At 46.4% G+C, this 23830-nt stretch overlaps 1 protein-coding gene across 3 annotated transcripts in view; it reads left to right on the forward strand.

The window, feature by feature from the left end:
* Window positions 1-23830, forward strand: part of LOC144174888 (alpha-tocopherol transfer protein-like) — a 54600-nt gene that overhangs the window by 13208 nt on the left and 17562 nt on the right. Inside the window, exons 5-7 of one of the 3 annotated variants that reach the window (XR_013323538.1) lie at window positions 4925-5035; window positions 13023-13141; window positions 15924-16003. Coding sequence is in view for 2 of the 3 variants with exons in the window: in XM_077703853.1 (XP_077559979.1) it covers window positions 4925-5035; window positions 6510-6683 (285 nt within the window). In the remaining variant the exon portion in view is untranslated. Of the gene's footprint in view, window positions 1-4924; window positions 5036-6509; window positions 6702-13022; window positions 13142-15923; window positions 16004-23830 lie in introns of those variants that run through there. The other 2 variants (XM_077703852.1, XM_077703853.1) reach the window with 2 other exon arrangements.

The raw sequence follows: 23830 nt of genomic DNA on the forward strand, positions 1-23830 counted from the left end.
GTAATCTTATTAACTACAATTATTGTTATGTGTTCCATATTTCGGCGTCACCTTCTTCGGAGATTACGTTCTAAAAAAATAGTGCGCAGCGAAACAATTTAAAAATACATGGGCAGGATTGCAGTAGAAAGCTTACATAAATATCATTAGATTGGCGTGTGCACTCAACAATGCTTTCAAAGGAACGGCAAAGTAAGGTTATTTCGAAAAACAAGAAAAATTTCACGCTGTCCTTAAAATAGCAAGCTCTTATATCGTAGGCACCTAACCGAAGCAATTAAAACAAGCAACGCCAGAAAACGTGTATTTGCGCTTGCACACACTTGTAATTTTTTTGCTCTCCGCCACACATCACCGGCAAGTAATTTTATACTTTTTGCTGTACAGAGACAAAGTCATCATTTAATTAGGGAGCAACGCGGAAAATAATTGTAAATGCTCGCGTCTTTAACATACAAAAAAAAGACAAACACCTGTTAGCTTCAGGGACCGTCAAGTAAAAATAGTTGCTTCATAAAGACTCGTGACACCTAAAAGAAACTCGTTTAGGTACACCCTGTAGACGCAAATGGGAAATTGCAGCTTCTAAACACACACAACCGCCAAGCTGCCCATGCTGTTTTCGGTGCCTTTGGGCACATTTCTGAAATTCTCCGGTGGCGTGGTCCAGGGTTAGCGCGTCGGGTTCCGCGTGTCTGTCACTCGACCACGAGCGGCCGAAGGGCCTCTCGGAACGCGCACACGTGTTCGTGAATGCGCTACGAAATGAATACAGCAAGGAGGGAAAAAGTTCCAAGGAAACACAAAAGAGGAAGGGGCCAACGTCCTGAAGTTTCGCGAAGTTTTGGGGGAGCAATCCAAGGAACAAAAAGAGACGAACCCGCCCGGGGGACCCGTTCCGGAAACCGAGGGGTCTCGCGCGGGGAACTGGTTGCCTCCCTCGAAGTCCCCCTCCCCACCCGCATTCCTTCTCCTTCCTTCCTTTGCTGGTTCTTGGTTCTGGGTGGCGGTAGGAACAGAAACTGATTGCAACTTAGCGGCTACTCTCATACAGTTTGTCTTAGATGGACAAATAATTTGTAGTCCCTGGGCATGAAGCACCTTCGCTACTGCCACATGCACCAAAGATTACGTGGGTCGCTTTTAACACTTTTGGTCACTTCGAAACAGACGGCATGGCTTTAGTTGACAGAATGGCGACATGCGACCGACAAAAATCGCGAAGGCTGCTCGGATTCCCGCCGTATGGCCCGGCCACACGCATTAGTCGGATGAATGTATGCCACAAACTGGGTTCCTTCCCCGTACGGCGGCTGCTGTGAACATGCGCAACTGTGAGCGGCTGCTGCGAACAGAAAACAAAAGAAAGCTGCGTCCCTGGGGACACTTCGCAAATTTCTCAAGCGCGTAAACATGGACGGCGGACCTTCTGTGAACAGGCTGTGCTAAAAACGTTCCTGGCTGTTATGTGTTTAATGCAAGTGTTAGTCCTCAATGAGTACTCGATCTACAAGGAAACTCGTAGCAACAGTCCCCCGTCCACTCAGCAGGGCCCGAGCTAAAAATTAGGCGCGAAAAGGAAAGCCCTAAAATCCATTTTTTTTTACGTCTTCTTGCTGTCGTTGATTTGTGAGTACATTCCCTTGCACGGCGTAGTTACGGTAGGAAATCTTGCTCGCAGGTGGAGGTAAGCTTAACAACCACGTGCGGATTTTATAAAGGGCATTAGCACTCTTCAATTACAAGGCAAACATACGTCCATTAATTGTAGTGCGACACCGTACGCGCAAATAGCCGGTATATCGTGCTTACCTCGGCTAGACGGCCAACGCCGCTGCAACGCGCCGTCCAAGCAGAGACTGCGTCCACCCGACGACCGCGCGTTGAGGAGTCCGAAACAGGACAGGCAAAAGAAACGCAGCGAAGGCAGACAAAACGTGAAGGAGGGGTGCGGCGCTCACTGGCGTCGCAGGTGCCGGGCACAGAGGAGGAGGTAGTGGGCGCCGAGCGGCAGTGAGAGGCGCCGAGCAGCTCGCCCCCCCAAGCATAGCCAGGGTTGTCCATCTAAGGCGAATATTTTTCAGAAAAAGAAAATTTTCCAAGCCCCCACAGCGATACCGTCGTAACAACGCTGGCAAAGTGCAAGTGTTTTCGTACATATATATACTCGTTGAATTCGATGTTTTTTCTTTGCCGATTGCGTTGGAACACCGCCGCTTACATATTTGTACGCCGAGTTTCTCTCTAATACGCAGAGTTACGTCTGCTTTAGACAGCGCAGTAAGTGAAAGTATCTCCCTCAGTTTCTTTTATTATAAGTAAACATCGACGATAAATTCTCAGTACGTTTATTCATTTGAGATGTATTTTATCCGGCACTTCAGATATGCTTTACGTGAATCTTACAATTCAGCAACTGAAGCAGCGCCTGTAGTGTACTCGAAATGTATTTCGGCAAAGCTTTATGAATACATTTAAAATGTATTTTCTATAAGTATTTTTCATGTATTGAGAGTGTATTTCTACCATGTTCGTTCGACAAACGTAAAAGGCATTTGAAATGTATTTCGAATATATTCGGAGTATATTTCCATGCTTCAGAACACTTTTAAAGTATACTCAGAGTGCTGCTCTAAAAGTAGCTAGGTAAGTGTATTTTTATAATATTTACAGTGCATTTACACCATCATCGTTTGGCGGGAAGATATACATTTTCAATATATTCTGAATGCCTTAAGCGCATATTGGTGAGGTTCAGTGCATTTTTAATCTATTTGGAGGGTAGTTAAAAGCACTGTATTTTTTCCCGTATTTTTATTAATGTATTTTCAATATTTACTAAAAATTGAGAAAATGCAATTTTTAATGCACTTAAAATACATTTACAAATACAAAGCATATTTGAAGTGCACTTCAAGCGTACTCGTACGTATTTCAAACGTATTACTTTTCGCTAAGGGAGCTCCTGTTCCGTCCTTTTGGAGAGTGAGGCCTAATACTCGCAGTGTGTCGACTTTTGGGATAGGGATACCATGAAGCTTCACTTCCGGGTCTGGTGCTTTCGGCGGGGGTCTCTTTCTTAGTACCAGAAGTTCCGATTTTTCTGAGGCGACGGAAAGTCCACACTGCTTGAGGTATGCCTCGGTGCGATCTACGGCTTCCTGCAAGGAATCCTGTTGGTTTCCCGTTGACCCTCTGGTTGTCTAGAATGTGAAGTCATCAGCGTAGATGGCATGTCTAAGACTAGGCATTGCATTTAGCTCGTAAGGTAGGTTGATCATCGCGATATTGAAAAGTAACGGCGAGATCACTGAGCCCTATGGGGTGCCCTTTGCTGGGCCATGAAATTTGTCACTCCGAAGCTTTCCAAAGCCCACTGTCGCCGTCCGAGACGAAAGGAAGTCCCGAACGTAGTTATAGGCCCTCACCCCACATTGCGAGTCTTGTAAGTTCTTCAGTATGGCCCCGTGCGATAGATTATCGAACGCACCTTCAACATCAAGCGCCAGGATGGCGCTTTTTTGTGACGTGCTGAGGTTGTCAATGACCTCCTCTTTGATCTGTACCAGAATATCTTGCGTCGATAAGTATGGCCGGAAACCGTACAGGGAGTCTGGAATCCTTATTTCGTTGTTGTGCTCCATGTGAAGGGTTAGGCGATCCAGAACCATGTGCTCCATGAGTTTCCCTACGCACGATGTCAATGAAATCGGTCTGAGGTTGGACAATTCGATAGGCTTGTTGGGCTTTGGAATCATGGTCACGTTGGTAGGAACATAAATAACAATAATATCAAAAAAAAAGTTCTCACATACAGGGTGTTGCAGCGATAACTGGAACACTTTAAAATGTTTATCCTGAGCGATCCGCGGCTCTGTTCACGCTGAAACTTCACACAAAGGTAGCATTTTGTGGTCTATTTTGTTTGACACCGGGAACAACAACGGTACCTACCTGTTTATTCTGAAAATAAATAAAAACGATTTTCGCCTATGGGAAAATGGCGGCGATGTGGACGTGCAAGCCCGAAAACCGGGTTTTCTGATCGTCTGTTAGCTCATTTCTAGGTGCATTTTCTGATCGTCTGCTGCACCATTTGGCTCCGTACGTGAATCCCAAACGTGCGTTTCACTCTGCAGGTGGTTCCGTCGTTCCAACATCAACTTGCACTGGCTCGCACGTTCAAATCAGCGGCCATTTTCCCATAGGCGAAAATCGTTTTCATTTATTTTCAGAATAAACAGGTAAGTACCGTTGTTGTTCCCGGTGTCAAACAAAATAGACCACAAAATGCGACCTTTGTGTGAAGTTTGAGCGCGAACAGAGCGGCGGATTGCTCAGGAAAATTTTTTAAAGTGTTCCAGTTATCGTTGCAACACCCTGTATATCATCTGACAAAATGTGCATCTGAACAAAATATGAACAAAAATATGCATCTTATGCATCTCCCCGAAACTTCGAAGAGTCAACAAAAAAGTTCCGCACGAAAACGGTCAAAACGAATTAAAACAGCAAAAATAGCGATCCGTTAAACGCCCTACATTACACAAAAATGTAAATTTGGCGGAAGTAACAGGTTTAAGTGTCGCAATAGCTTAAATGGAGTATTGACCGGACAGAATTTTAAATGACCAAAAAATAAAATACACGGCTAAATGAAATTTACTCAAAAATGATCTGGCAAAAAAATAATTTTATGATAATCAGGCTGATGTAGTGTGCAAGGTGAGCGCTGTGCAGTCAATGAGTTGTTTTTTGTTGTTTATTGCGTTTTGCCGGGAAAGTATGCCCGGAAACAACGAAGGCGGTTTGGTCACCTCGTCAACGTGGTCAGGAGTGTCTGAAGGGAGACGACGTTTTCAGATGCGTTTTTAATCATTGCCGGCTTATTTTATCGGCGACTTTGACCATGCATCACTTTCAGGACTGTTTTCCAATGAGAATAAAGGCCATATATGTAACCAACAACCCCGTGCTATACGACATATTACTAGCCATTGGAAAGCCCTTGATGAAGGCCAAGCTGTTCCAGAAGGTAAGCAACTCTTGTTAGACTTTCGAATCATAAACTTATCTCTGGTCTATATGCTACCATAAATATGCTACCGAAATTCTGTTCAGTGAGCAACTATTGCAGTTTTGTAATTATGTGTTGCATAAGATTCTGCACATCACGTATAATGAAATTTTGGTTGTTAAGGAGTACGCCACCCCTCCACATCAAAATAAATTTTTTCATAGGGTGTTGTAAATTACTGCTTGCCGGGCAGACTTGTGTTACCTCATATGTAAGAAAAGCACTAAATTACTAAATATTTACGCTCCTGCCCGTAGCAATGCTCGTTTTTACAAAGCCGGCAAGGGAATTTTCTTTTGCAGTTCTAGCTGTAACGATTGCACTTACATCCTGCGGAGGATTAGTTACTAATTAGTTACTAATATAGCTGGTTTACCAGCTTGATTAGGCGCGAGAACATTACTGTGAATATAATTTGGACCACTGCAAAACATTTGCAGTATTATTATAGCTATTACCGAGTGCGTAATGATAAAGTTTTCTTGGTGTATACGAAAAACACTTAAGAGCAAAGCTTTGTAACGTGTGCTGTGTTTCGTCATTTACTTTTATTGATTTGTCGGAAAAAAACCAGGTGCATGCGTTTCAGGGAAAAAAAATTCCCCGCATTTCCCCGAGGGGAAGAATGTGAAAGCGCGAATGCAAGAGTTGAATTTGCGCGGTTCGGTAATGTTCGCGAAAGAGAGATCACACACACACACACACAACTACAAAGAAAGAAAGATGCATTTATTTACAGACACCTATTTGTGTTGTCGTTGTACTTGATTGCTAGAGCGGATCTCAGCTTTGAAATTTCGTGTCAGTACTCCTTTAAGCGGGTGCATTAGCCCTTCTCACGCCCGATTCCTGGCCAATCCCCCACGTGGGTATGTGCCATGTCAGCGGCCAGGCAGCGCGCGCCCATCTCCCCCCGCTGCCAAGGAAGACGAGGAGATTCCTGACCAATCCCCCACGTGGGTATGTGCCATGTCAGCGGCCAGGCAGCGCGCGCCCATCTCCCCCCGTTGCCAAGGAAGACGAGGAGCGCGCGCACCCGCAGCTGTTGCTATGCGGACGGCGGCGGAATGCGGACGGCGGCGGACGCTTCAGGCTCGCTTAAGAAGTGCATTCGCACTTAAAATATCAGAAGTGGTAGATTTCTATTCTGTTTTCTGGTGTAGAAAGCGAGAAGTACCATTATGCAATTTCGCTGTATGCCGCAAGCGCGTAAGTAGTGAAATACAACAATATCAGAGTTCCTCCACAGAGTCAAACTTGTTTCAACGAAGTCATCGACGGCCAATTCGTTGAAGCCATACTGTCATGTAGTAAATCTGCCACTCGTATATTCCGAAGCCCTTGACGGATGGGTAGCATGAAAGTTTGCCGTTCTGTGATTTCACTTGTACCCCCCATATCATACATTGCAGTAATTATTTGCATTCTTCAGATTCATCTCCTCGGCTACAACGTGGAGAAGCTGCGTAGCCTCGTTCCAGATGATCTCATTCCGGAGGCCGATGGAGGCACTCACGAGAGTTTCGACTACGACGATACAGAACAAAAACTGCAAGGCCGGGCCGATTTTTTTCGGGAGATCAGTGATTATGGCTTCCGAGACTAAATGTAGCGTCCATCTTAAGCTGTGTAACTATTTTTATGAAACGAGAGGCCTTCCAGTGCATTGTTCTGTGAGCGGCCGCAACGACAAACCTAACGATAAATATCGTGCCTGGAAAGTGAGTCTCGTAGTGCCCCGTTCAACACAGCCCCATGATTCCGTGACAACAAAGCGGATAAATTGAGAGTTTTAGCTAACCGTTTTCGACGGTCCGCTCCAGTATCGGCGGCACGCTCAGCGCAACCGGAGCCAATGCCGTGCGCAATGGCACTCCCGCTTGCTTTCGGAGCGCGGCGGGCCTTGAAAAACTGTCAGCTAAAACTCTCTAATAACAGCGGTACGCCTCGTGTGTGTAAAACATATGTGCTGACAGGAAACACCGACAAAAATGTTTCTGCAGTGATGCATTGCAACCATGCCCCTATCTATGAAAATATAACAACTTCATGCGGTCTCCCTCGTGAATTCAGAGAATAAAATTCGCAAAAACCACGTACAATGGCAGTTCTGATATCATTAGTTAAAATTAGGTTAATTATATCTACATTTTCTCTGAACAAAGGCATTTATTCAATTTTCTTCATTATATGGGAGCAGAGTGAAAAATTGAAGCACAACACATTTAAAATATCAGTTTTGTTTTAACAAGATAACGATCGTGGGCATTGTTTTCTGGGCGACTTTACTATCGGAGTGGTACCCGTTATCCTTCAATCAGTGACAATGGAAGTTGTGGGAAATGGGCGGCATGCTGAGCGTTTTGCACCGGAAATTGTTTTTTCCATTTATTCACAACGGCATAGTTGGATTGGCGAAAATATAAGGTGTGGCTTGCTTTTTCTCACGATTAAGTGTGTGAGACTCTTAGTGTTACAGACAACAAGAATTAAATTTCGCATGAAGTGTAGAATGGAAAAAAGTCCAGGTATTTAGGAGAAATATTGATATTTCGGAAATCGCTTTGCAACTGTATGCATAGCTCACAATGCTTGTACGAAGTAATATATGAAACTAGACCCGCCGCGGTGGCTCAGTGACTGAGGCGTTGCGCTGCTGAGCACGATGTCGCGGGTTCGATTCCAGGCCGCGGCGGCCGCGTTTCTGGTGGAGGCGAAAACGAAAACGCCCATGTGTAGGATATTTCGGCGCACGTTAAAGATCCCCAGGTGGCCAAAATTTTTCCGGAGCCCTCCACTACGGCGTTCCTCATCGCCTGCTGAGCGTCGGCGCGTTAAACCCTACAATCAAATCAATATTTGAAACTAAGTCCGTTGATTTCACGAACGCCACTCCATTCTGGACAATACACGAAGATGCTTGAAAACACCGAGCGATAAATGAAAACAAAAAAAAATGAATGAGGGATGCTTAGCAATGTCTTGGAATTTGAAGGCCTTCTTCTAAGATTGAAGGCCTATTTGGATGTTCTGTTGGTTTCCTGTTGAACTTTCTGTTGAACTTGCGGCCGCGCCCGTCACCACTTCCCAAAACCCCTGGGCAGCATCCTGCGAAGGTCGTTTCGTTCATGCGCCATCGCCAGGAGCCACCTATTCGCCCATTTGGTACTTTCACCTGTCAATACGGTGCGGGATGCACGAAAGGCAGCGGCCTAGTCTCTTCCGGTGCTGTGCTCCGTCACCCTTCCCAAGAGCCCTTTTCCGACCCTCCTCCCGCTGTGCTGTTTCTCTTTCTTAGCGGGCGCTCCCCAGCTCCCGACCAAGACTTCAACTATTGTGTACAACCTATATTCTGATTGATTCATTGATTGTAGGGTTTAACGCGCCGACGCAACGCAGGTGATGAGGCGCGCCGTAGTGGACGGCTCCGTATTAATTTTGACCACCTTGGTATCTTTAACGGGCGCCGAAATCTGGTACACACGGGCGTTTTGGCTTTTTGCCTCCGTCAGAAAGCGGCCGCCGCGGCAGGGAATGGAACTCGAAACCTCGTAGCAGCGCAACGGCTGAGCCACTGAGCAACCGCGGCGGGTCCAGCTATATTCGGTACCTCCCAACGCGTGCGCTTGATGCATAGAGATTGAAGGCTTTCACCTTAAAAATAAGATATGTTCCAAGTAAATAAAAGGCGGGAGAGCGCTACGCCTGGTATTTTACAGCTTTATTCGCACCTTCAGGCTCGTTCAATATATGAAACTGGAATACAGCAGACTGGAAGACAAGAATGTAGGAAACTGGAAGATACCTTAAATTGTGCTTTTTATACGCTGGTGTGCACGCCACTACAAGCACAGTTTGAAAGTTTTACAAAGTGGTAGAAGCAGCCCAGGAAATTCCAGATCAGCTATCTCATCACTTCCAGTTTATGGAAGATCATGTGAATTTTCCGAATGTGTGTTTGTGAAGCGTCATGCTTAATTTGTTGCTGTATATATCATTATTTCTACCTGCCGTCATGCAGAAACCATTTAATGTACCCACTCAAGTTTTTTTTCGTTTAGCCATGCACACACGCGCATTTTCTAGCATCGTATTTGTTGCTGTTGACAGGAGTGGCAGGGGACGGCAGAAAGCTAAATGGGCAGAAGATATCAGCACGTTTGCGGGGAATAGTAGGTCGCCGGTAGCACAGGGCGGGGTAATTGAAGATCTATATCGATAGAAGAGGCCTTTGCCCTGCAGGGGGCGCAGATAGGATGATGATGATGATGCTGATGCTGATGATGATTTGTTGCGGCACTATTAGCCCGGCGGCATGGAATATGTCAATTTCTCTGAAATAAGCAACTGCACTTTCTTTCTTTTCTGCACCGGTTGTTGCGGTTCATTTGCATAACAGAGATAAATCTTAACATTACCGGGCATTAGGACAGGGGCAGCACTGCCGTCATCGCCAAACTTTTGTCTTACTAGGGGGCTATGTGGCACGGAGTCGCATACGGATGCCCCTGACTCCTCCCCAGAAAAAGAAGTGGGGAAATAGTTCGCTGAGCTCGCCTTGCATTGTTCCCTTTTGGGGATCTGTTCCAGTTCTGGTGTCGGAATGATTTTCGTATTTTGGAGTCATTGTACAGGAGCTTTGGTAAAAGCACCCTATGTAATGTTGCAGCTCCAAAGTGTTTGGTGGGGTAGAAACGATGCCTCACTAAACAATAATTGCATGTAGCCAGAACGCTGGTAAATCGGCTTTCAAATCTGTACTCGGCCTCTGTTCGGAAAGTTGTGTTTGGTATCAAGTCGGCAAAATGTTATCCACAGCTGAAGCATAAGCAGAGACCAAAGCGAGCTGAACGGCACTTAACTCGCAACTGCTTCCATTTCGAAATAATGAACGTCTTTCCTCGCGTGAAGGATAAGGAAATGAGCAGAAGACAAATAATTAGGTCAGCGTGCCTGCAGGGCCGCTGCTATGAGTACGATTAATGCTTCGACCCAGTCAGAACAACGACAGCTACGACTCGGGCATCAGCGAGACCATCAGATGTTTTTTCAGTAAGGTACATGAAGGTCCGGACGGGGCCTCGTCATGGAAGTCTATTAACGGATGTGCTTTCAGTGACCTGGAGGTTATCAGACCCGCGTGAGGGCGACATCGAGGCGGAGGAGAGAGAGTGAGAAATCACTTTATTTTCCAAGCCAGTTGGCTAGGACCTCGTGGTGGCTGCCGGCCGAAGGCTGGCGGCGACGGTGGCAGCTGGGTCAACCAGAAGTAGCTGCACCCGCGGTTGCGAGCTGCCTAGCGCGTCCTCCCACTGCTCGACGCTGGAGATGGGGGGGAGGGGGTTAAGAGGACAGGTTCACATGGCGTGGGTTAGAGTGTCCATGGAGTCACAGAGAAGACAGTTGGGTGAAGGGAACTCAGAGGGATAGATCTTGTGGAGGAGGGACCAACTGGCGAGGGAGTTTGTCTGAAGGAGTCGCCATAGGCGCTCCTGATCGTTGGTGAGAGATGTGTGGGCAGGGGGATAGCGGCGGCGGGAGAGGCGGTAATGCTCCGTGACCTCTTGGTACGAGAGCAGTCGATCGCGGACCGCCCGAGCACCGTGGTAGGGAGCAGGAGCTGCTTTGTGGGCTGCCTCGTTGCCTCCCACCCCAGTGTGGGCCGGAGTCCAGACGATGTCGACTGGTTGATTAGGGAGATTTTGGAGGATAATTTTAAGTGCCGTAGCCGAAATGCTACCGCGAATGAATTTTTGAACGGCCGTCTTCGATTATAATGTGTGGTTGCGGCCTAGTGATAAGGGCCAGGGCTATTGCCGCCTCTTCCGCCGTTGCGGGGTAAGGTGTCCGTACGGTAAGGGAAGTGACTGGGGAAGAGTTGGGGTGAGTGATCACTGCGAGAGCAAATCCTTCCGCGTGTCGGTACTCCGCGGCGTCTACATACATGGTGGTGGGTGAGATGGGGTATTTATCTGTAAGGGCACGGGCGCGCTGGCACCTGCGCTCCGCGTGATGCACTGGGTGCATGTTGCGCGAGAGTGGACGTATGCGGAGGCAGTCTCGGATGTCTCGAGGCAACGAAGCTTCGTTCTCTACCATTGACGGGATGCCAATCCGTAAGCGGTGAAGAATGTGCCGCCCTGTGTAAGTGGTAGAGAGGCGGCGTAACTGATTAATACGATGGGCCTCTAGTAGCTCGTGGGCAGTGTTGTATACTCCCAACGAGGCGAGACTGGCAGTGGATGAGTGGAGGGGGATTTGTAATGCTGCCTTGTATGCCTTGCGGATGAGGCAGTCATTTTTGTCTATGTCGAAGGTGGTAAGCTTAAGGTAGGGGAGAGAGTACGTGATCCGACTGATGATGAAACCCTGAACTAGACGGATTTGTTCTCTCTCCTTGAGCTGGTGGTGACGGCTAGTGATTCGTCGAGTAAGGCCAATTGTTTGATTTACTTTCGAGTTAAGTAGGGAGAGGAATTTAGCGTTACCTCGATTGCGTTGTATAATTAGGCCTAGCACCTTAACGGTTTGCACCTCTTGGATTATTCGGTTGCCGAGGGAAACTTGTATGTTCGGCGAATCACTGCAAGACTGGGTAGGGAGAATGGGCAGGGCAGATTTTTCTGGAGAACAGGATAACCCAGCGAGTTGCGCCTCTGTCTCCACGATATGGGAACCCTGTTGAAGGATGGTTTCTATCTGAGCTTCGCTACCTCGTGGTGCCCACATCGTAATGTCGTCGGCCTATAGACTGTATCAGAGGCCAGGCACCGAATCTAACTTTTTGGGGATGTTCAGGATTGCCAAATTGAACAAAAGAGGAGACAATACTGAACCCTGGGGTGTACCTACGGAAGGAAGTCGGATGCGATCAGAATGGAGCTCGCCTACCTGGAGTGCGGTGGTGCGTGGGGTGAGAAAATCACGTACGTAGTTTTAAGTGCGCTCTCCTGGGTGGATAGACTCTAAGCCTCTGAGGATTGCACTATGGGAGACTGTCGAATTTTTTTGTCAAACCGAGCGCAAGGATCGCCGCTGCGTCGCGTTTAGGTGGTTGGGAAATTATCTCTTGGTGTAGCTGCAGGAGGACATCCTGGGTGGACAGTTTAGGTCTAAACCCTAGGACTGTGGGGGGAAAGCCGAAGGAAAAGCGGCTTACAAAACAGGTTGTTAAGGAAACAACAGCAGCTGCATGAGAAGGAAGCTATAATGGAAGACCTCAGGCACGGTATGAGGAAAGACTACCATGTGGTTGCCATTCTAGCGTCCTCGAAATGTTGATTCATACTGTGCCGATACGTTTTTCCGCTAAGAGAAACACTAACAGCAGAAGCTTCACTCAACATTTTAACGAAGCACATTGCCAGGTGTACAGTAGAATGTGTCAAAGAAAATCATTCATAAAGAAAGTGAGTATATGATATCTGTATACATTATGAAAAAGAAAACGTGTAGTAGTCAAATACAGCAATAAACAGCGGTCTAAAGAAAACACAAAAATTAGACATATTCAAAAATAAACTGCAATTGTGGAATAGAGTGAACAGGAAAGAAAAGAACGATAGGGAAGCATTATTACAAATATGGCGGCCTAAACGGACACTGCAGTCATAACTCAAGTTGCTCGACATCGGTAGAGGAGCTCACCGATATGAGGAATATACCGATTTGCTCGTAGCTTTTTCTTAAAATAAGGTAGAAGCTAGCGGAAACGTTAAGACAGGTGCCGCCGCCTCTGGCTATACGGGGCAACTTGCACCGGAAGTGGTCAAAACGTTTGGCGTGCGAGACGTGTTTAGTAGCTACTGCTGGATGGTGCCACTGATCCGCTTTGGGGCGGCGATACCACTTTTCGAGGAATCGTGTGAGCTACACGCGAGTGGCTGGTTCGACGCCAACAATCACGAAGCAATAAAATAACTATGTGTTTTTTTTTTTTCAACAGAGTTTCAATACTGATCACGGGTCCGGTGAAGGAACATTTTGCTTAGTGTACGGAGCTTCAAAGGACGTGGGAGTTCGGAAAAGCACGGTTGATTTCACCGAAACTGACCAAGCTGCTTCGTACGTTGTACCGTTGTATTCGGTTGCTTTTATATCGCTATACATCCCCGTTGCCTTGCTTGCTTCCTATTTATCGTTACGCAAACAGCATCAGCAGTCGCTGTTTGCGTCACGTTTGATCGGCGTTTGAGTATCAATTTGTGGGCAATTAAGGCACCTTCCGGCCCGAATCAATTCTAAGATGGCTATAGGAAGGTCAAACTTTTGTTTCAAACCAACTTGTTGGTTGCGTTCAGTGTCCCTTAATAGGCCACTTTGCCTTACAAAGGTGGATGACCACCGGAGTGGTGACGTCGGGGTATAAAAATTTGTAACGACTTTATAGCATCTCTCATGGTCACTTAGTAACGAAGGTTAAAATTGCTTTTTCTGACTATTATATAGACTGATGAACATTATGGCTAGTGCAAACGCGTTATCGGGTAATGTAAAATAGAGAGAGACAAATAATTCTTCGAGAGAGGATAGTAATATTGTAAAATAGATGCCCGTATGCTGCTGTGTGGTCATTCGGGCTTCTCGCTGTGACACTGCAAGACAAATGTGTCTCCAAACAAAGATCGTAAACCATGATTCACATTGAAACCACCTACTACAACCTCAGGGGTCGTTCCACAGAAACTATACCGTGGTCCAAGGACATTCCGAGGACACCTAAGCACTTTACGGCTCTGAATGCATAAGCACTGTTTTCCCATCTATCGCCTGGGACGATTTTGCATTCCCGCCTGCGTTCTAGAATGGATTCGTCATCTTGCAGCTTGACCTATTTTCTTCGTGATCCGCTCCCACCTTAGCGATTTAGAATCGTTTAGATATGAGAACTCCTCTTTCCAGCGCTGTTCGTTCCGACTGCCATAAGGTGACATCGATGGTGAATTGCGCTCGCTTGCCTCCATTCTTAGGTCGTTTACTACAGTTGCAGTGGCTTCCGTTGGCGCCCACATTTAGCTGCTGCCTATTTAAAGCGAGTGCGTTGGAACGCCTCGTACTGTAGAATGCCTCAAGCTTCAAAGATACGCGGAGCCCCAGCATGTCTGGTTCCGGATTTTTTTTCACACGCACAAGAAAATGTATGGAAAGCTAGCTAAATATAGCTGCGTTGTAAAAATTGAGAGAAATAAAACCTGCGGAAAATCAGCAGGCAAAACAGGAGCAAACAAATGTTTGTTGCGATATTTGCCACATTCCATTGCAAGAGAAACTTGCTGGCAGCCTTTTATTGCGAGGCAGACTCTGACGCGATCTAAGCACTTATAAGTTCTGAACGGGAAACACATAATGTCCATCGGAGCGCCGCTGGGGTCTCCTTCCAATTTAGTGATGCGAGTTATTCCCGCTTCCCCACCGCTGTTCCAGGGATTAAGACGCGTGCTCGATATATCGCCGCAGCTGGGACTGTCCTATTTCCACGTTGCTCTACGTATTCGCAAGCCTTGACTGGCAGCATGAACCTGTACTTGTGTTTTTATTAATGAGAACGAAGCTCTGGCTATCAACCGCATCGCAGTCGCGTGTCAGCCGTTTCGAGGCTGGGGCACCAACGCTGACACCTGTTTTCTTTTTGTTTCGTTTTTTGTTTTGTCAATAAACCATTTTGTGCTTTCTCATTAATAAAAGGTTGATTGATGGATTTTGGGGTTTTAACGCGCCGACGCTTCACAGGCAATGAGGCGCTCTGTAGGGGAGGGCTCCGAATTAATTTTGACCACCTGGGGATCCTTAACGTACGCCGAAATATTGTTCACACGGGCGTTTTTTTTTTTTGCTTTTCGCCTCCATCAGAAAAGCAGCCGCGGAGGCCAGGAATCGAACCCGCGTCCTTGGGCTAAGCAGCACAACGCCTTAGCCACTGAACCACCGTGGTGGGTTAATTAATAAACGGTTGACCTAGAGAAAATGGTGCGGACCAGGGCTGGCGAGCGTACCAGCGAAAGGGCTCCTAGACATCACTTTCTTGAAGCGTTCTATAGCGCTGGGCGTTTCATAGCATGCGGCTAAACTGTACAGTAAGAAAAGGTGGCCGTCCGCGCCAGTGCACCGAGAATGAGTTAAGGAAGCGAAAGAGCGCAGCCAAGCGAATAAGAACACAAGGAGCGAAATCCACCACTGTTGTCGACTCCCTTAAAACCTGACGACGCGTAGAAGCAGTGAGGCAACTTGGAGGAGATAGAGCGAAGCCATTCGAAAGCATAAACGGAAAGAGGATCACTAAAAAAATCATTCCACGTGGAAAAAGACAAAACCATTCGAGAAAGCGCTGCGAATGCAAAGCGTCTGTGGCGTTCAATTGGACACTAACGCTTTCGCATTCAGAATCCATCAGAGTTGCTTAAATTTACTCGGAATGTCCTGGGTCCGCGGTTTAAACACGCCAACACTATCCCTGTTTCTGTAGTACGTAATTTCAGTATGGATGTGTAAGGACAGAAACGGGAGTGATTTACTTGTTCAGTGTCGGAGCCATTTCACTGTTACGATGCCATACCGACATCGGGCCTAACTGAACACCCAGAAGTGTACGTGCATCGATTTTCACATTGTCCAAGAATGTATCTGATGTTGTGCCACTGCAGATACATGTTGCTGTCGTAACTGAATGACAATGATTGTACAGCTCCGTTATTTAGCTACATTTTTAAGGGAAGTGCCCTTGAAATTTTTTCGCGATGTGTCAGATCGCCCCGTATTTAGTAGAGACGCGACGGTACACCGCTGGATAGATCGAACGCTCTGTCGTTGAGGGGATGTGGAGGACGTAACATTCCATTGCATTGCATAGGTTGGAATCCACCAAACGGGCATATTGACAGCCTTGCCAACAGCAGTTGAAAAGCTCCGGCCATGGAGGCGCGCTTCAAGGTATACCTAGCACATCTCTCTCCCTAGTGGAGCAAAGTTTGCTTATTATGGATAATCATTCTTTTCCGAGTACCCACAGCACCAACTCTGTGACAAAAATCCAGAAATTGTACAAAAATTCCTGCGAAAATTTGTACAAAAATTCAGAAATAACTACACCATACTATTGTGACGGGATAATAATAGCCGTTGATCATTAAAAAAACAAAATAAAACACATAAAAAGCATTAAAATAGATGGTAAATGTTAATCTCGTTGCATTCCCTTTGTCCGATGAAAGAGAAATAAAGTATTCATAAAACAAACACAAACACAAAAGACAATTTATTATAAATTAGAAATTTGAAGTAATATACAGAATTAAATAAGAAAATATGCTTCTGACTTCGTGAATTCGTCTATTAAGTTATTGGTTTTCTCTTAAGTTATGGAAAAGGTTTAACGGGAAAAGTATTTCGAAAATTTTAGCCCTCTAGGTCCCAGAGTTTCGCATGAGCGTTCAGTCAGACAATTAGTCAGTCAGTCATTGAGTTAGCCAGTAAGTGAATCGAGCACTTGTTTTTATAGGTTTTTATAGGTACAGGTGAAGGAAACTGGCCGTGGTGGTATAGTCATGCTCACAGCCACTTGTGCCGAGCGATAGTTTTTGTAAATTACATTGTTATGAACTGAATATTTGCAGGGCTCGATTAACATAAACTATACTGAGAGCTACAGATCATTTGTGAGGAAGTTAGTTTTGCCCAAAAAGAGTATTTTTTCTGCGGATGCCTAACAAGATTGAGCAATTGGGGGCGTTAGCTTAGAATACAGCTTCGCTGTACACAGTCCTCCTTGAACAACCCGTATAATTTCCAAAAGCACAGTGATAACGCAGAACAAATCCAGCGTGTGTTCATAGATATAAATTCTTGAGAAATCAAAGTATGACACGAGATGTCACACGTTTGACAGCAACACATGCGCTGTCAATCTGCGGCTGGCTATCCTGCTGTGGGACCGAGAACACAGGAACGAAAATTCAAATATGTTCGAATCAATGTGAAGGGCATGGAGCTGTTGAGTGAGAGTAGCGATTCGCCGTAACGGCCTGTGGCGCACTCTCTCGATTAGTTTCCGTATCAGCCTGGCGTTGATACGGAAAGTAGTCAATAGATGGCGCCGCAGCCCCTGAAAAGATAAGGTCCCTGAAAGAACTAAGGTAGCGCCAACTGCTCCCTCCTTCTCCGCTGCCCTCCTCTTTTTTCTCTCCCCTCACCCGCGGCGCCGCCGTCCCTTTAACTCCGCGGCGGGGCCGCCATATTTGTTGGCCACTTGAGAGCAGACGCCCTCGCTACGCTTCAGGGCGCTCGCTGCAGTTTGCTCTTGTTTTCGCGCCGAAATCGCTCTTTGGTAGCATTTATAGGATTTCTAGAGCCCCGTTTTACCAACAGGCACTGAGTGATAGTGTTTTGTTTTATATTTTTGTCTACAAGGGGATATTTGCGGGGCGGATGCCGCTGGCGCATACGCACAGCGCGGTTTTTGTTTACGTGTGCGGCATTCTGTAACACCTCAGGATAGCTCGTGAATGCGAAAGGATCGAGCGTGGACATTTCAAACTGCTCTGTTACGGCAGTTCCGTTCTTGCATTCGCGTGACTGTGGTCGTGCAATCACTGCACAGAGGTCTTGCGCACGGTTCGCGGCAGTATACAGTGCGCTTCATTCGCAAATGCCGTAGTTCGAGCGCTGCGCTGGCGTCCTTGCACTCGCCTTTCTTGCGATAATTGTGTATCCTCAGCGGCGTTCACTCTGCGCCCGCTTTTACTAACGACCTACAGCCTGCCTTAATTACGCGCAGTTTAGAGTGCTTTGCCGTTTTTGTAGAAATGTTTCCTTCACCTTCATGTCGTTATAGGCTGCTGTGAGTAGACTAAAAACATACACATGCTGTTGTGTGTGTGTGCACGTACAGCAACGTGAAAAGCCCCTGCTTCCCCGACTTCGCAGCCGGATACACTAAACTACACTCGCGGCCGTACGTTCATGTGCGAACCTAGTGAAAAACGCAGACTTGTAATTCTGGGAATACGCGCCAGAGAAGACTGCGATCAATCGATCGGGTAAACTGAAATTACAGTCCCTCTAGGTACAAATTATGTAACTAGTTACTGCAGTTAATTAATCATGCAATACGTTTTTTCACCGGGCGCGGTCGTTTACAGCCGTTATTAATGGAGGCGCCTGGACAGAATTGTTTTGTGCTGGGATATATTCTGGCAGATTTGTACATTGCACTAACACAGGGATACACCCGAAAGAAATTCGAAAGAGGACCAATGTCACGATGATTATCAAGAGAAAACAATAAATCACAAAAATGAATTGGTGTCAGCAAATGGATATTTTATTGGAACAAACGTCCGTAATGACGTCGTGCAGGTGGCTTGTGCTGCTGACGTGGCTTCCCGTGAGAAAAAATGTTGGGAGTGGCATTTGGGTTTAGTTTTTTTAACGCCAAGCTTCTCCAATATCCGTTGCTCAAATTGATCCGTGAAATAATCCTATTGAGAAGGGAAAAGAAATGTCGCCACCGAGTTTGAGATGCGCCACAAACACTCCGCAAATATAGGCAATAATGCATTGCAGAAGGGGGTTAGTGACTGTTCTACCGTAGCATGGTCAAATTCGTGTTCGCGCATCTGCTCAGTGCCGCGTCCGCTCAACTCGCTACACTAAACCCGTTTAGCAAGCGCTTTGCTGGACAAAAATACGTCTGCTGAAAATAATATAGTCGCCCAGTGTGTTTTGGTTCAAATCGCAATGACTCGATACGCTGCGCCATTGACTACTAAGATGAAGTAAGCGCGCACACTGCAAATGTACGGCATCACGTGTAATGCAAACGTAAGTCGGAATTAACGTTCCTCTGTGCATACACGGAAGAAAGGGCGTACAGCCGTTACGGTGCGAATATGCATTTGAAGTGCTCATTCAAACGTGCGCGAATTTAATAAAGCGATAACAGAAATTGCGCATCAAACGTACGTCAACGGCGCGGTCACTATATTAGCTGACCTTAAATTGTTTTACCTAGCCGCAATTTTTTTTTCTCGCAACAGCCTCAATTTGCGCCGCACCGACCAAGCCCATATTACGCAGCAAATCACTCCGATGTCATAACAACGGGATTATAATACCACCCGGGTAGCTAACACACAAAACATGACTTCACGCCAAAAAGAGCGTACACGCACTCGGAACGCACACGATACATGGTCAGACGCAAGCTGCCGTCGGCCAAAACAAGCATGAATTCAGGTGAACAATTCTCGCGTCACGAAACCCTTACGACAACTGACTGAACATGCTACACCGCTGATATTGATGCTGGAAGTTAAGCGCGCACATGACAAATACACGGCCTCTTATCCAAACCAAAGCTTACGACGGGACGAACTCGGCGCTGCGCGCAATGCCTACTCAGAACAAAGCGTGGACGACGGTCGCGAAGGGAATACGCATTTCTTCGTAAGTGACCGCTCAAGCTCGCGCACAATTTAACAGAGCAAGAACAAGCATTCAGAAACTTACCTCGCAAAAGAGTGATGGTAGCGTCGGCCTGAAGTATGCCCGTTCAAATCTATGCAACCAAACTTTTCTCCTTTCTGCGTCGCGTTTCCCGGACGGAATAACGAAGTCTTGTGCCCTGCCTGACGATATTCGCGCTGCCTAAGGCACAACACATCGACACCGAGAAGCAACCTAAAACGACACCGGTGCGACATTTTTTCGAAGTTCGAAGCGAGCAGCTAATTCCGGTACTGAAGCACGGTGGCGACGGTGGCTTGGAAGCCAGCAATGGCGTCGCAGCGGCGGCGTTGCGCAATGTCCCAGCCGGCGAGGCATCGGCGAGGCGACCCGGCGGCGGAGCAAAAAAAAAAATCCACGTGACTTTTCCCTTGGCCAATGGCGCGCGGCGTTCGCCGGCGAAAAAGAAAATGGCAAAAAACGAAGTAAGAGAAGAGCGCGGGCGAGGGCGAAAGGCGGCGAGATCTAAAGATGGCGCTACCTTAGTAATTTTAGGGACCTTATGAAAAGAACGTGGGCGTACAGTGGTATCTCCAGGCAACAGGATGAAACCTGTGTGAGCCGCTTGTGGCCTGAATGTCCAACGAGTCGAAAGATCCAACGAGTCGAAAGGTCCAATTCGTCACGTGATCAGCGAGCCTGAATGTCCAACGAGGCGAAAGATCCAACGAAACGAATGGTCCAATTGAGCCTGAATGTCCAACGAGACGAAAGATCCACCGAGTCTGAAGGTCAAAATCGAGCCTGGATGTCCAACGAGACGAAAGATCCACAGATACGAAAGGTTCAACGATGAGATAAGTTTACGGCGCTCATTAGGATAAAGCGGACAGCGATGGGTTTGAATCAGTTGCGTAAAATTTTACCGCATCAAATTTAACTGACCGCTTAGACAATTTTGTTATTCTTATTCATGTAGGACTCAGTTGTGCGTCAATGTAACCTGCTGCACGTGAGCGTATTGATTGATTGATTGATTGACTCTGGGGTTTATGCGCCGACGCTACACAGGCGATGAGGCGCGCCCTAGTGGAGGCTCGGGATAAATTTTGACCACCTGGGGACCTTTAACCTGCGCCGAAATCTCGAACGCACGGGCGTTTTCGCTTTTTACCTCCATCTTAAAAACGGCTGCCGCGGCTATAAATCGAACCCGCGACCTAGGGCTCACCAGCACAAACGTGAGCGTATTGTCCCGCGGTGTTCAGTGGTCAATTTCAGCAATATCGTCTGTCAATAAAACAAACAATAACGCTTTGTTTCGAGTACTGCAAGTCGTCAGGGTCTAGTCCGTTGGGTTCCTCACACACAGAGTGGTAGCCTCATTAAATACACGTAAAGGTTGTCGTCAGATAATAATATTTGGATAATTACCCGTAGGCTAGACAAACAAACTTCTCGCCCTTGCCATTTTCCTTGAAATCAACGCATGGTCCATCCTATTGAGTTTGCCGGTGCACTAAAAAACTTCATTCAAGTTAAGCTTGACGGGATTTAACGTGCAGACAAAAGCAGCTCGAGAGACCGCGGAATGCATAATTGAATTGGTTCAGCATCGGGCAACCAGCCCTGTAACTTTTTCGCTCCGTATCTTCAAACAGAACTGTCCATTATTTTACAGTTGTAGTGTATTACATGGGCGGAAGGCGGAAAGTGACCCGTGGATGACAAACATGTTCAAATTCTTATCATTCAGTTGAAAGTGGAAATTTCCGAGTAAAAGATACTTTGACGCTTTGCGGACAGCCGCCGAAGGGGTGGATGGGGAGAGGGGAAGGGACTACGGATCAATTTATGACGCCTAATTGATTTGAACGTGCCCAATACTTGAGGTACATATACGTTTTTGCTTATGGTACTTTATCGTTCTGTTTCCTTGTTTTTACTTGATGGGAAAGCGACTGTCATTGCCAGGAACCAAGCCGAAACTTCGTTTTCACTAGTGCAGTACTTTATTCGTGCACTGAGCTGCCATATCCTAGACATAAAATGGTTTAAAATGAGATTGCTATATAAATGCATTTCTAATATCAATGTTTGCAAAGCCAGCAATACCATTACACTATTCTGAGCTCCGCGCCGAATCGTCACATCAATGTGTGACTTTCTCCCTTTTTCGCCAATCATTGAGCTGCTTGGTGATAGTTAAGCCCACGAAGAGAACTGTGAATACTGCACACGACAAGAAAAAAAAGTCGAGTTGGAATTTTAAGTATACACCCGAGTTAATTGGTTACTAAGTAGCAAGCAACCACTTTTTTTATTTGTTTAACTTGCCATTGTGTTTGCATTGCATAGACGGGAGCAAATAAACATGGTTTTCTTTGTTTATGCAGTCGCTAATGCCGTATTTAATTTTTGAAGTCCGAAAAAAGAAAAAAAAATACCCTGCGAGGTCTGCGGCGGTCACAACAACTGCAGCTGTAACGTGAAATGAAGCAAACCTATCTTGCGATGTAATGAACGACGGCCAAGATTTTAGAGTTCATGCATACACCTACGTTTCTTTAAAGGATGTTTTTTTAGTAAATACTTTAGTGCAATTCATAACGCGTATGTGTCGGAATAAAGTTATTGTGGTTTATTTTCGGAGAGTTCGAACTGGTGTCGGTTTTGGTTTCGCCGTGAAACACGCCCATATTTTCTGACGATATCTGTGATCGTGCATTAGCCATACTTCAGGAGTCACCATGACCCCCTAGTCACATGTTTTTGACTTCAGAGACGGACCGGATGAACCGGATGAAATACAGAAATTCCGGGGTAAGCTGTGGACTCGAGCATCGCAGGACAGGAGCGGTTGGAGGTCAATGGGAGAGGCCTTTGTCCTCCAGTGAACCTGAGTAGGTTTATAATGATGATGATGATGACCATTTCTAGCGAGCAAGTATTGTTTCATATAATTGGCGTACAACGCTTCGCCGGAAGCTGCATATGTCAGTGCGACAGGTACACCTGTAGAAAATCTAAAGCAAATAAAAGGCGATGTAATATACGTATAGAAAATCAAACGAACTGAATTTTTTAATTGTAAACCGTAAAACCATTTCGCAGAGTGAAACACCAGACCGGTATTCAACACGACCACACATTTCCGTTCAATAATCCCGCCAGAAAAAGCGTAGTAGCTGCCCATCAGATATTTTCGGGGGCTACGATAAAGCCTACTGCACAAACGTTATTCAATCAATGCTCAGCTTAGCAGCTCAAAGTACTGCAATCCAACAAGTAAACAGTAATGTCCGATGCAGTGTTGGAAGCGCCTGTGCTGTCCTTTTTCTTTTGTTCGCCTATTTTTACCGCTAAAAACATGTCGCACATGTCCGATATGACGGTGGTGGGTCTCAACATGTGTACTTGTTACTTGTGAACCTCGTTGCATGTTACCGAAGCGTTATTTGATGAAGCACTAAGCGTTGGCATCCACTGTGCGGGTTCAAATCTAGGGGTATAGGCCTTTTTTTATTGGCCCAATGTGTTTAATTGGCCGATTCGCCGACGACGTGGTGGATAGTACGGAGAAAAGGCGTGTACGTCAGATCCGTAGCTGCGGGAGAGACGCGCCGCGGTTCACCATCTCCGATGAAGTGGAGCACCGGACGCAGTGCAATGGAGCACTGCGTCCACCTCACCTCGGCCTTACTGCATGAAACGATACTTGTCAGCTTGAAGCGGCGCAAGGAGGTATATGCGGCCCATGTGAAAAGCGGAGCGTGTAGATTTCTGAAGTATGGCCAATGCGCGATTACAGATAACGTCAGAAACCATATACGTATTGCTCGGCAGAACCAAAAACGAAACTGTCTTGAACTCCCACGAAATGTACCACAAAACTACATTTTTACACTTTCACTTCATGCCAATAGCACTAATGTTTTTCCTAAGGAAAAATAGCAGTGACAAAAGCGAAATTGCGTATGCATGAAATTTAGTAAGCTAAACAGCGTCGAATCGTACTTCACGACAAGTTCGCCTCACAGGAAACGTCACGCGACGTGCTTGGACGATACCCAGGATTTTAAACTTGATGTAAACGCAGATGATTGTTTGTCAATGTTATTGTTTTAGAAGTAGCTCTACTACTACTGGCAACAAGCACATGTATCGGAATGTAGTTGTTTATTTTTGGAGAGTTGTTCAAACCAGTTTCGGTTTTTGTTCCCCGCAGCAACATGCTTGGCGTCCAACGATATCGCTGGTTGGATGTCGTTGTCGACGCCATTATAGGTCAGATAAGGATGCCAGACGCGCTTA

Source organism: Haemaphysalis longicornis, unplaced genomic scaffold, assembly GCF_048455015.1.
Source record: "Haemaphysalis longicornis isolate Haplotype H1 unplaced genomic scaffold, Haemaphysalis longicornis Haplotype H1 scaffold_3, whole genome shotgun sequence".
In the NCBI taxonomy this organism is placed as follows: domain Eukaryota; kingdom Metazoa; phylum Arthropoda; class Arachnida; order Ixodida; family Ixodidae; genus Haemaphysalis; species Haemaphysalis longicornis.